Source organism: Python bivittatus, unplaced genomic scaffold (assembly GCF_059951505.1).
Source record: "Python bivittatus isolate LINGU-HERP-01145 unplaced genomic scaffold, Pbiv_v1 ctg000020_np1212, whole genome shotgun sequence".
NCBI classification, from domain to species: domain Eukaryota; kingdom Metazoa; phylum Chordata; class Lepidosauria; order Squamata; family Pythonidae; genus Python; species Python bivittatus.
Window position 1 is genome coordinate 103,742,969 of NW_028277030.1, and position 10,933 is coordinate 103,753,901.

The window sequence follows — 10,933 nt, forward strand, 5'->3', positions numbered from 1 at the left end:
TGAAGCATGGGGGTGGAAACATCATGCTTTGGGGCTGTTCTTCTGCAAAGGGACCAGGACGACTGATCCGTGTAAAGGAAAGAATGAATGGGGCCATGTATCGTGAGATTTTGAGTGAACACCTCCTTCCATCAGCAAGGGCATTGAAGATGAAACATGGCTGGGTCTTTCAGCATGACAATGATCCCAAACACACCTCTCGGGAAACGAAGGAGGGGCTTCGTAAGAAGCATTTCAAGGTCCTGGAGTGGCCTAGCCAGTCTCTAGATCTCAACCCCATGGAAAACCTTTGGAGGGAGTTGAAAGTCCGTGTTGCCCAGCGACAGCCCCAAAACATCACTGCTCTAGAGGACATCTGCATGGAGGAATGGGCCAAAATACCAGCAACAGTGTGTGAAAACCTTGTGAAGACTTACAGAAAACGTTTGACCTCTGTCATTGCCAACAAAGGATATATAACAAAGTATTGAGATGAACTTTTGATATTGGCCAAATACTTATTTTCCACCATGATTTGCAAATAAATTCTTTAAAAATCAGACAATGTGATTTTCTGGATTTTTTCCCCCATTTTGTCTCTCATAGTGAGGTATACCTATGATGAAACTTACAGGCCTCTCTCATCTTTTTAAGTGGGAGAACTTGCACAATTGGTGGCTGACTAAATACTTTTTTGCCCCACTGCATATCCTTGGTAATTGGTCCCTCTCCTGCTGCCTCCATCTAGATCTAATATGCTTAATTCCTATACTCTAAGCAGAATAGTATTTTGCAGAAGTCAGAAGTTAAGCTGCTGGTGATACGTATTTCAGTAGAAATGGCAACAGAGTGAATAACAAAAAAGCAATAATAGATGCAAGTAATTTTGTTAAAGGAAATGTATTATAATTCAATATTTGAGTAACATATCCCCCGACTTACTTATTTTGTAAAATATATAATTACAGTTTTCTGTTCTAGATAGACTGTATTTTAAGCATTATTTCAGGGTAAGAAATTGTGCTGCTATATTTGATTGTGCCAGCTATAGAATAACGAAAATGGATTTTTAATCAGAAAAAGTGTTACGTTTTGCGCGCTAGACAATCTTGTCTGCATATGCAACATGTTCTTATTTTAATCTTTACTAACATCAACTTTTCTTATTCATTCTCTAGGGCTTATTTCAAACTATTTGTCCCTCAGTTCCAGGAGGCAGCCTTTGCAAATGGAAAACTCTAAAAAAGGGGGGGAAAACAACCTCATCCTGAGAAAATGCCAAACAGATTCTTGTGCCCACATGCTTGTCAACAGATTGCAAGATAACTTCCTGAAGCTTGGGCTTCAGCATTTATTGGAGGGGGGTTTTTTGCCTCTGGAGTGTCATTGTGATCATCATAGACCAAACTCACTTTGAATATATAATGAGAACTTTGGCTGATTGACTTCAATACAGGGTCTTTTTTTCCCCCCTTAATTTTCCCATATGCAGAAACATTGCTTCCTTACTTGCTTGATGGAAATTCAAAATGTATTGGATAAATGTGATTTTTCTTCCTTGTGTTTTGCTTATTTCTAAATTGCTTTTTTCTATGCCAATGTTTAGAGTTTTCTGTGAATTTCTGCATGCTGGAATTTCTGTTTTTTGACACATTAGAAGTACACTGAAAATAAATGTACAATAAATCTGTCTTATTATGCCTGTGCAATTCTCTGTATCCTGGGTTGATTCTCATGGGAGAGGGAAGGTATGCAATGAGATCAGCTGTCAGTTGCCACAAAAATGGGCATGCCATTTTTAGCATCTTTAGTTGCAAACCTTATTGCAGAATTTACCTTCATATTTTATTAATTATCAAAACATAACTTGTCAAAAGCTGTTTGATTGCCACTAAGAAATGGGTACCATTTAAACAACAGTAGTGGCTAATAATTTAAGTTAATTCTGTGACATTTCTACCTAACTTTACAATCCTGATGAGAAATAAATATTATAATTGAAATAACATAGAGCTTTTCCTGTTTCTATGTTAATACCTTGTAACAATTCAACCTAATTTTTTCATTGTAATTGACATTAGAAGACTGTATGGGAAACTATTACTGGATGCATCACTCTTTCTAATACAGAAATAGTACATTCGGTGTTAGATCCATTCCTTTTTCCTTTCCTGTGACATATTTAGGCAAATCACTTGTCTCTGACTTGCAATAGAGTAACTTCCCATATTTGTAAATAGCATAAGGGGATTTTCCAAATGGAATAAAAAATTCGTGATGTTATAGGTAGCATATTGCAAACATATGTTAGTTCTCCAGAGAGTTAAGAATTGAACTAACAAACAAATGCACCAACTATTTGAAAAACTATTACTGTATGAACGCAAAACCTGATATTTCAATTTGTTGCATAGACTATATTTTGGTGAATCTATGAATCTTATAATAACATTTGCATTAAAATATTTAAGGGATATACTCTGGCCCAAATTTCTGTTAGCCATGAAGCATATTTGGTGCTTTTGACTGTCCTACCACCTGCCTGCCTTCAGAAGGTTCTTTGAAGATAAAACTGAAATAACCTATAAGAAACTCTGAGTTTCTTGGAAGAAAAGTTTTCAATGTTCCGGATGCATAGTGCTAAATGTATATTGTTAATCCAATGATATGTGACAGATGACAGGCCCCTGAGCAGGATTTAATCTGCAATGGCATCTTTATAAGCATGGCTAGCCCTAGGCCAGATTGCACTCCAAGCAAAAAATGTTTTTAGATTTTCCCCCTACCCTCCACCCCACTATTCACCTCTTGAATACCTTTGGGTTATTAAATAATTTGTAGCCCATTCTCACTGCTAACAAAGTGATATGTCAGTAAGATTTCTCTCTCATTAAAATTATACCTTAACATGCATGGATTACAATGTAGTCATTCATCACCCCTTACATAGTTTGCTGAATGGGCAATGATATTATAAACTCTTGACAAGTTGTGGTGGTAACAAAGTCAGTGCAGCACTCAGGTCAGTAGCAGTAAAGACAAACTGAATGACTTTTTCATCTGTTGAGTAGACGGCATATGGCAGGTGCATCCCAAGGGCCATTTGTCACCAGTTAAATCCAGTCCTACCCAGAAATCAGGGGCGGGAAGTAATTGCAGTGAAAGGAGCTAATAATCTCTTCCTTTTTCTTATATTTCTCATCCCCTACAGTGTGGAAGCCCTTTTTTCTCCCTCCGGAGAAGTAACTACACTACACTAACGTAAGGTGGAAAGGGATGAGTGGTCCCATTCCATCTCTTCTTTGCTCTTCAGTCCTCCTTGACTGACAGCAAGCAGGATTCAGCTTGACTCCTGCTGCCTTTATAACAATCTAGTTATAATCCAGGTTTTGGGCTGGCTGTTCACCTTGGTTCCAAAGCTGCCTGCTTTTCAACCATTGAACTGTGTTTTGATTTGTATAGCAGTTATTTGTCAAGAATGAGGGTAGAAAAGAAGGAAAGCCAAGTTCAACTGCAGAAAATAATGCTTGGAGTGTCAAGAAATGAGCAAAGAAAGCAGGCTGAGAATATTTAACAGGGCCCCGCTAATTTGCTGAGACCACAATCCAAACCATTGAATGAGTCCCCAGTGCAGCTTAAAAAGAAATAAAACATCTAAACATGAGGCTTTTCATGAATCAATACAGAATAAACACAGTATTAAATGGCTGGAGAACAAGCAAGTGCTTAATTGCAAGTGCCTCCAGAATAAATGGGGTGTAAATGCCTAACATTTTTTATACCTGCTGCTCTCTAGAGCTTGTTAGTTGTAGCACTGGCTGACGAATTAATACAGTCTTGCTGAATAAATGATCTTTGCAAACAACCTGCTGGGAAAATTGATCTTTGAGTTGCTACATGTTTTCATCAAAATGTATTGAAGCCACGGTGTGGAGTTTTTTTTCCGCCCACCTGTGAGGATTTTGCAGAGCTGTGCCAATGAAATGCAGAACTCTTGTGCTCAGTTCCAACTGTGTAGAACTGTAGAAGCCCTTGACTTGCAGTGAAGCAAATCATTTTATCAACTAGTTAAATCCACCAATGAACCCATCCACTTTTGGCATATGTTTCTTTAACCCACCATTCCCTGAAGCTGAAAGATTTTTAACAATTACTTTTGAAAATATAGGGAAAGATAAAGCTAGCAAGAGGCATCCTTTTAACACATTGACATACCTGTCTTTCTCAGTTAAAGGAACAAGAGGCACCTCTGATACATGGGTCTAGTACACATATAGTACACCTGTAGTTCTGCAAACTCTGCTTACAGGTCTGAAAGCAGCAGCATCTGTCCCTTGCCTGATCAGTGCAGAAGATGCGCGATGTTCAGAATGGCATCTTGGAAGGGTGGGAGGGAGAAAGCCATATTTCAGCAACTTTTTCTTTCCACAATATTCCATCTCCCAATTTCAGTTAGCCTTCCAGTGAACAAATGAAGCAGAGTGGCATTTTCTAGTCTCTGTGAGAGCAAGGTGAGTTTCTGTGAAGAACACTAACAGTATGGTTCTTCTAGAAAGCCAGAATAAATAACATCTTCGTTCTAAGGGAGTCAAGTGGCTTAATGGGGCAGTTTCCACATGGAGGTGGATTATATAATTATACACTGGGCCTTGGTGTGTCTGGCTGTAATAGTACCTCGGGCTCCTTTTATAAATGACTCAACTTGTGTTTGAGCCTAATTATGGGCTACATGGATGTAGAAGTAAACTAACTGGATCTTCCTGTGCAACTTCCAATGAAATGATATTTAGTGCCCAAGCGGATTGGCCACTGCAAAGCTACATAAACGTCTGGTGGAGTTGTCAGAGCTCAATGGGAAATTCAGAAGGGAGGACTTCAACAGGACCAACCAGATTTGCACGGAAGCAACTGGACATGCCCTTGCCACGTCAGTTCATCATACTGGCTTTCCTGTCAACGGTTTTCTCCAATAGGCCATTTTGTAAAGAAAACGATGTACACTCCCGGTACCAAGCAGAGTAAAATGGTTTGCTGAAATTAGCCAGGCTGCCTAGGATGCCATTTTGCAGCATCCAATGAAGTGTTCAATATTACTAGACATTGGAGACAGTTCTGGGGTTGCTATTCGTCATCTGCTGCAGTGTTGAGCTGCAGCAGTGTTTCAATAGCCTCAAGTTATTAAGATAAGCTAGATACTATCAAACGCCTTGGGCCCTGCACTGAACTTTTGCTGGCAAGTCCATTTCCTGCAATTCCATTCCTTCAACTCTATAATTTTGTCTTCAGGTTCATTTAGGAGTTTTGTCCTGTTTGTGCCTCATTTTATGTCTCAAGTTTTAATCCTACGAATCAAATGGCTGCCTTTTTGAAGCTGGGCAGCAACCTGCTACTGTATTGTAAATTCTTAGAAAAAAGAATTCATGGGCTTCAGCAAAGATTATTCTGGATGAGTGAATTTAAGGTGCTTCTGTTAGTCAAGGAAGGATGCATCAATCAACAGGTGCAAATACTATTGAACAGGCCAATGTATGCTGAGCTTCTAGTTGAACTCATAGCCCAGTTCTTCACAAGACATAATCTGAACTTTAAAGTGATACTACTTTAAATCGCTAACGGCAACTTGTTAGCCCTTAATCAGCATCATCCTCAGGACCCCAATGTTAAATTTTAAAAATAGTATTAAAAATAGGAATGCTGAAGCAAAATTGGCCAATCTCACAAGGCAGTATTGTACACTCCACGGTTGGATTTAACATTGAGTAAATATGTATCAGTCTGTGCTGACACTGATTGCAATTTTTCCCTAGTTCCTACTGCCTGGTGACTGTATAAGCATGTGGTGTCACTGCATAGCCTGCATGAAAGCATCTACTGCAACAATACTGCAAGATAGTGGCAGACTTGTAATACAGGTTTAAAATGTGCTGTGCTGTCTTATTACACAATTGAGACAAAACAGCCAAACAGGACAAGTCTTTGGGGCTGCAGTTTTCCTCCTCCACCTCTGGTGCTTTTCCTTTCATTGTGTGGCTTCCTGTGCCCAGCTGCTTGCACCTGTGGCACCTCCCCCTCCATTTGCTCCCTGTTTCCTTCTGCTCCCAAGCAAGGGCAGCACTGAGTGCTGGCTCTGCCTTTGCTACTTCTTTGCCAGGAACTAGCAGTGCTTACTTGAGACTTTGAGCCACCAGTGCTGCAGCTTGCTTCCACTGGCACAAATGGGTGCAGCAGAACTGGGAGCAGATCATGTTTTCTTTCTTTTCCAACTTTAACATAACCACAGGGGCTCTAAGATTTTTTGCAACAATAGGGATTGGAAAGAAGATGTTCATTTTTACCCCCAAAAAATTCACCCATACTCTACATCCAAGCTGCCATGAGCCCTGACTGGGGAAAAAGAAACACACATAATTCCCTGTTCCTCTTCTCTTGCCAGTACTGTAAGTAATAGCGAGAGATGATGTCTAGGAGAGGTGTGGCATCCCATTTTTATAGCAGGCTGCCCCATCTGGTAAAAGCTCCCCAGGACAGGGATGATGCAGTAGTGCTAGTCCCCCAAACTGACCTCCCGGATAAGTCATGCATGCGCTGCATTGGGTGGTCCCCTGAAGGCACACGCTGTTTAGAAGGACAATGTAGGATGATCAATCAAACGCTGTCTTAAAGGCACCAAGCCAATGAATGTAAGTGGTGGGTGCCCTCATTCACTGTGTGCTTCCAAGGCACTGTCTGGCTTGTTATGTTTGGCTAGAGAAACAAGTATTTCCAACTCTACATGCCCAGCCTCACCTCTGCCTCAGGCACCGTAGCACTTCGCAGTCACAGGACAAGAGGGAAAAGGAAGAGGGGAGGACTTGTCCTGGGCCTCCTAAAATCTGGTGGTAGCAACAGAAGCTGCAGCTGCTGGAATAGCTGACTGTCAAAACCTGCAGAGAAATGCCATTTCTCAGCAGAGAAATGCCATTCTGCTGTGTTTCGCCTGCCAGTAGCTTACTAGGGCTAGTAAAACGACAGCAGTAACAACATTGGAAAAGGCCAAAGATGTGCTTTCGTTCCACCAATACCCGTCAGATGCTGATCAGGCTTCTTCATCCTTCTGTTTTGGCCTTGTGAGTCATCCAAGATTTCTGAGTCTCACTAGCTGGAGACGTCACTAGCTGGAGACACTAGATCCAGACCTCAGTTTACGACCCCCCTTCCTCGTCTTTGGCCATGTTTTTTGGGATTGACAGGTGTTAGAGTCCAACGTTATGCATGCTGAGCCAAGCAAGGGTTCTAACCTTGAGGTAGAGGCAGCTCCTGAGCATATTTACAGTTAGCAATTCAAGAACTGGCTGATGCCTAAAGCTAGGAATTGAAGTGCACGTGAAACAGTATGAATCACTGAAAAGAAATCCTTTGATCATGCTTCCCTGTAGTGGGGGCCATTACTTGGACCTAGGGCCCATTTCTCATCAAGAAGACGATGCCTTAGTCGCTTAGCACCTGGAACAAAAATGAAGAAAAAAATAATAATTGAAGCTCCCCCCCCCCGCCTTCTATTAAACTTCTCCTTCTTTCAATATATTTGGATGAAACACCCAAAGAAAAGATGATTATAAAGAAAATCCAGTTTTAGAAAATGAGATTAAGGCAGAGACAGCTTTGTTTTGTTTCGGGTGTTCAGAATTAGCTGACTTAATCTGTCGTTACAAAAACAACAAAGAATCTTGTGATATCTCCACGTCTAACACATGTACTGCAACATAAATTTTTGTGCATGAAGAAGATTACAGTCCACACTGAGTGTGTGCTGCAAAATCCGTAACAGTTTTTTTCAGGCGCCACAAGACTTTTTTTTAGTACATGCTTAATTGCTCATAACTAAAGAATTATTTGATCTGAGGCCAAAGTATCAAGAATAAATTTGAATCAAATGAACCCATTGTGCCACAGTATCATCAGCGTATTTTGCTATGATGGAATGCAGCCTTGGGCCAACTTTGTCCCTGTCTGACAATAACAAGACATGGGCATCTGGGTGGGACTTCACTTGATCGTACCTCCAGCAGCTGTTCATAAACACGAAGCAAGTCATGCTGAGGCAGCTTCTGTTAATGTATGCAATACAACTGATAGCATCAGGAGGAGACAGCGTGTGAAGTTTTGGATTAGAATATTAATAATGCTTTGCAATTACAGCAAGCCTTTCATCCAAGAGCTTCAAAGCACATCAGAAGCTTTAATTAATTAAACTTCACAACAGCCCTGCAAAGCAGCTGATAGGCTCATTGGGTGAGAGGTTTATACGAGCCGAAAAGAAACTGCGCGCCCAGCTCATTGGGCAAAACAGGGAATAAAAGCAGTCCTCCAGGAAGTCAACCCTAGGCCATCAGCAGTAAAGGGGAAAGGCAGGAGGTCCATCCCAAGAGATTCCTTCTGAGATACCATCTCCATCTAGGACAAAGCTGCCTGAGCCAACTGATGGTCTTTCTTCAGGGTCTCAAAAATACGAATACGCCTTATCCGGCATAGGCCCGTCCAGGCCGGTATTTTCAACCCTGACAGGCAGAGAGTCTCCAGGATTTCAGGCAGTTTCTCTAGTCTGAGCAAGCCAAGCCATTTCCCTGCATTGATTCTTTCATTTCTTTCTCTGTAGAAATTGTAACAAATGCAAAGGTAAGAATATTTGCTTTTTAAATGCTGCTCACAGAACATGCTAAACCCAAGTTAACAAATCACAATCCCTCTGTTCACATAGTGCCCTGTGCCCTAGTAAATATAACTGCCTTATGGCTTGTGTAACATCTCGGCTCATACAATATACTAAGACAATAGCTGGATTTGAACAACCTGCTTAGCCATAGACAACTCTATCCCTTTTTGCTGTACTGTAGTCTAGGACATTTAGGAAATCCACTAATCTTTATGTGACACGTCTGACATTTAGTATTTATTATTTGCCAACATTTGCAATGAGATGTTCAGAATATTACAATATTGGTTACGAGTGGGTTTGCTTCCAAGATGGATTAGCAACCGTTCCAGGTAAATTGATGCAAATCACTATTTAAAATATCTGTTGCTAAGCCCACTGTCATCACTGGTAACAGAGTGTGACTTTGTTGGATATGTGCCCTGCTTTTCTACTGTGATACTACTCAAGGTAGCTAATAAAATTTAATCTTTAAAATAAAAGAAATCGTACATAATGGGTTGACCATAAAATTAGCTATGGTGGTCCCCAAGAGTAAAAACATAGGCTATATAAGACAATATCCATCAGCTATGGAGTCTTATCTAAACCCCAGAGGATGAATGGATCTCATAAACAATACTGCTTCATTTTCATGACACTACATATTTGTACTTAAGCCAACCCTGTGGATACTAGGACCAGTCTGGGAGATTGCCTCCACGGTTACTGGCAATGCATTGGCAATCCTTTATTTATCACCATCTACTTTATGCCAGCCTTGCCTTGTCCCCAGGCCATAATTTAGACAGCCTTATTCTGCTCTTTTCCATGTTACAGGTAGTAGCAAAGCTGCCAGAATAGTGAAGAGAGTCAAAACAAGGAATAGGATTGCCAGTGAAGAAAGGCTCTAAAATATGTTGGTCATCCTGAGCCATTGATTAGAGGGAAATGCCCTGTGATACTTTGTAGCACCTAGCTCTCCAGTCTGGCACAGATTCCTTGGAAACTCTTTAAATATCTATTCGGTGTGTTGCCATATTGTAGAAATATACTGGGAAAAGTCTGTTTTAAATTTGGGCAGAGAGGAATATGGAAGGGAGTTAGAGATCTAATGAGGTTTCAGAAGTAAAGAAATCCTTGGGGCATTTCCTTGCAAGGGTCAGTTCCCCTTGATATTTACTGCAGCTTCAGACTCATAACAATATTAGGAAGCCATGTTTTCTGTTTGCAACCAGGACAGTAATACCTTTAAATCTCCAAACACAGTGAGAGCAAAGGTAACATTTAATAACAGGAACAGGATATAAATAAGTTGATTCTAAGAATATTTTTCATATGAAATTGTCCTTAAATGATATGTAACATATTGGATAAGGTCTTAAATTTCATACAGGAACTGGCCAGGAAACTGAAGGACAGGAGGGGCTCAGATTACAATAATGAGGAAATGGAAAGACATTTGAAAGTGGGGACAGACATGATGAGGGACAGTCAACTGGGAGAATAGGAAAACATTAACATACAAAGCAAATGACCACAATAAAGCAATGAGCCTATGACTCAGATGGAAACAGGCCAAAAGTAATCAAAGTCCACTCTTCCAGACAGTGGATCACATAGCCATTTATGTGAATAACTCAAGTGCTTATAACTGTAATTGGAAAAAGTCTTTAAGTCTGCCCTGGTTGTATATTCCTAAATAGATAGCTTCTTCTCAGTTCATGGCTAGTTGAATTAGGTGTAGAAATAATTTGCATAGAAGTACACTCTATACCAGTCTTTCCCCACTAGTCTGTCCAGCCTATCCAAGCAGGGACATTTGAAGTTATCTAGTCACTTGTGTGTGAGTTAATGGAATCTCTATTTGGGGGTGAGAGAAGCAGGTAGCAGCATTTGCCTGACCTTGTCTGGGCTTCCAAGCTAAGCAGAGGCAGGCTTGGTTAACATTTGAATGAGATTTTTCCGAGGAAGCCCAGGGCTGTTATGTAGATTGGCAGTGTGAAATCAGAATTAGGGGGGAAAATAGCCTTCAAGAGGCCAGAGGCAACCATGTCTTATATTGTTACATGTAATCTATGTGAAGATACTTAATTCAGTGTAGTGGTTAAGGTGCTGGACTAGTTCTAGTCCTGCCTTAGGCACAGAAACCAGCTGGGTGACTTTGGGTCAGTCACTTTCTCTCAGCCCTAGGAAGGAGGCAGTGGCAAACCACTTCTGAAAATATTTCCCAGAAAGAAATATTTTCAGGGACTTGTCAGTATAGTTGTCGGGAGTCAAGAC

General features: G+C 40.7%; 1 protein-coding gene across 3 annotated transcripts in view; it reads left to right on the plus strand.

Moving 5' to 3' along the window:
- Positions 1–3,757, plus strand: part of BABAM2 (BRISC and BRCA1 A complex member 2) — a 154,713-nt gene extending 150,956 nt beyond the window's left edge. For 2 of the 3 annotated variants that reach the window (XM_088145598.1, XM_088145603.1), the window contains exon 13: positions 1,158–3,757. In XM_088145598.1, coding sequence (XP_088001724.1) covers positions 1,158–1,221 — 64 coding nt within the window. In that variant the 3' untranslated portion in view covers positions 1,222–3,757. The remainder of the gene's footprint in view (positions 1–1,157) is intronic. The other variant, XM_007432912.3, reaches the window with a different exon arrangement.
- Positions 3,758–10,933: the final 7,176 nt, after the last annotated feature.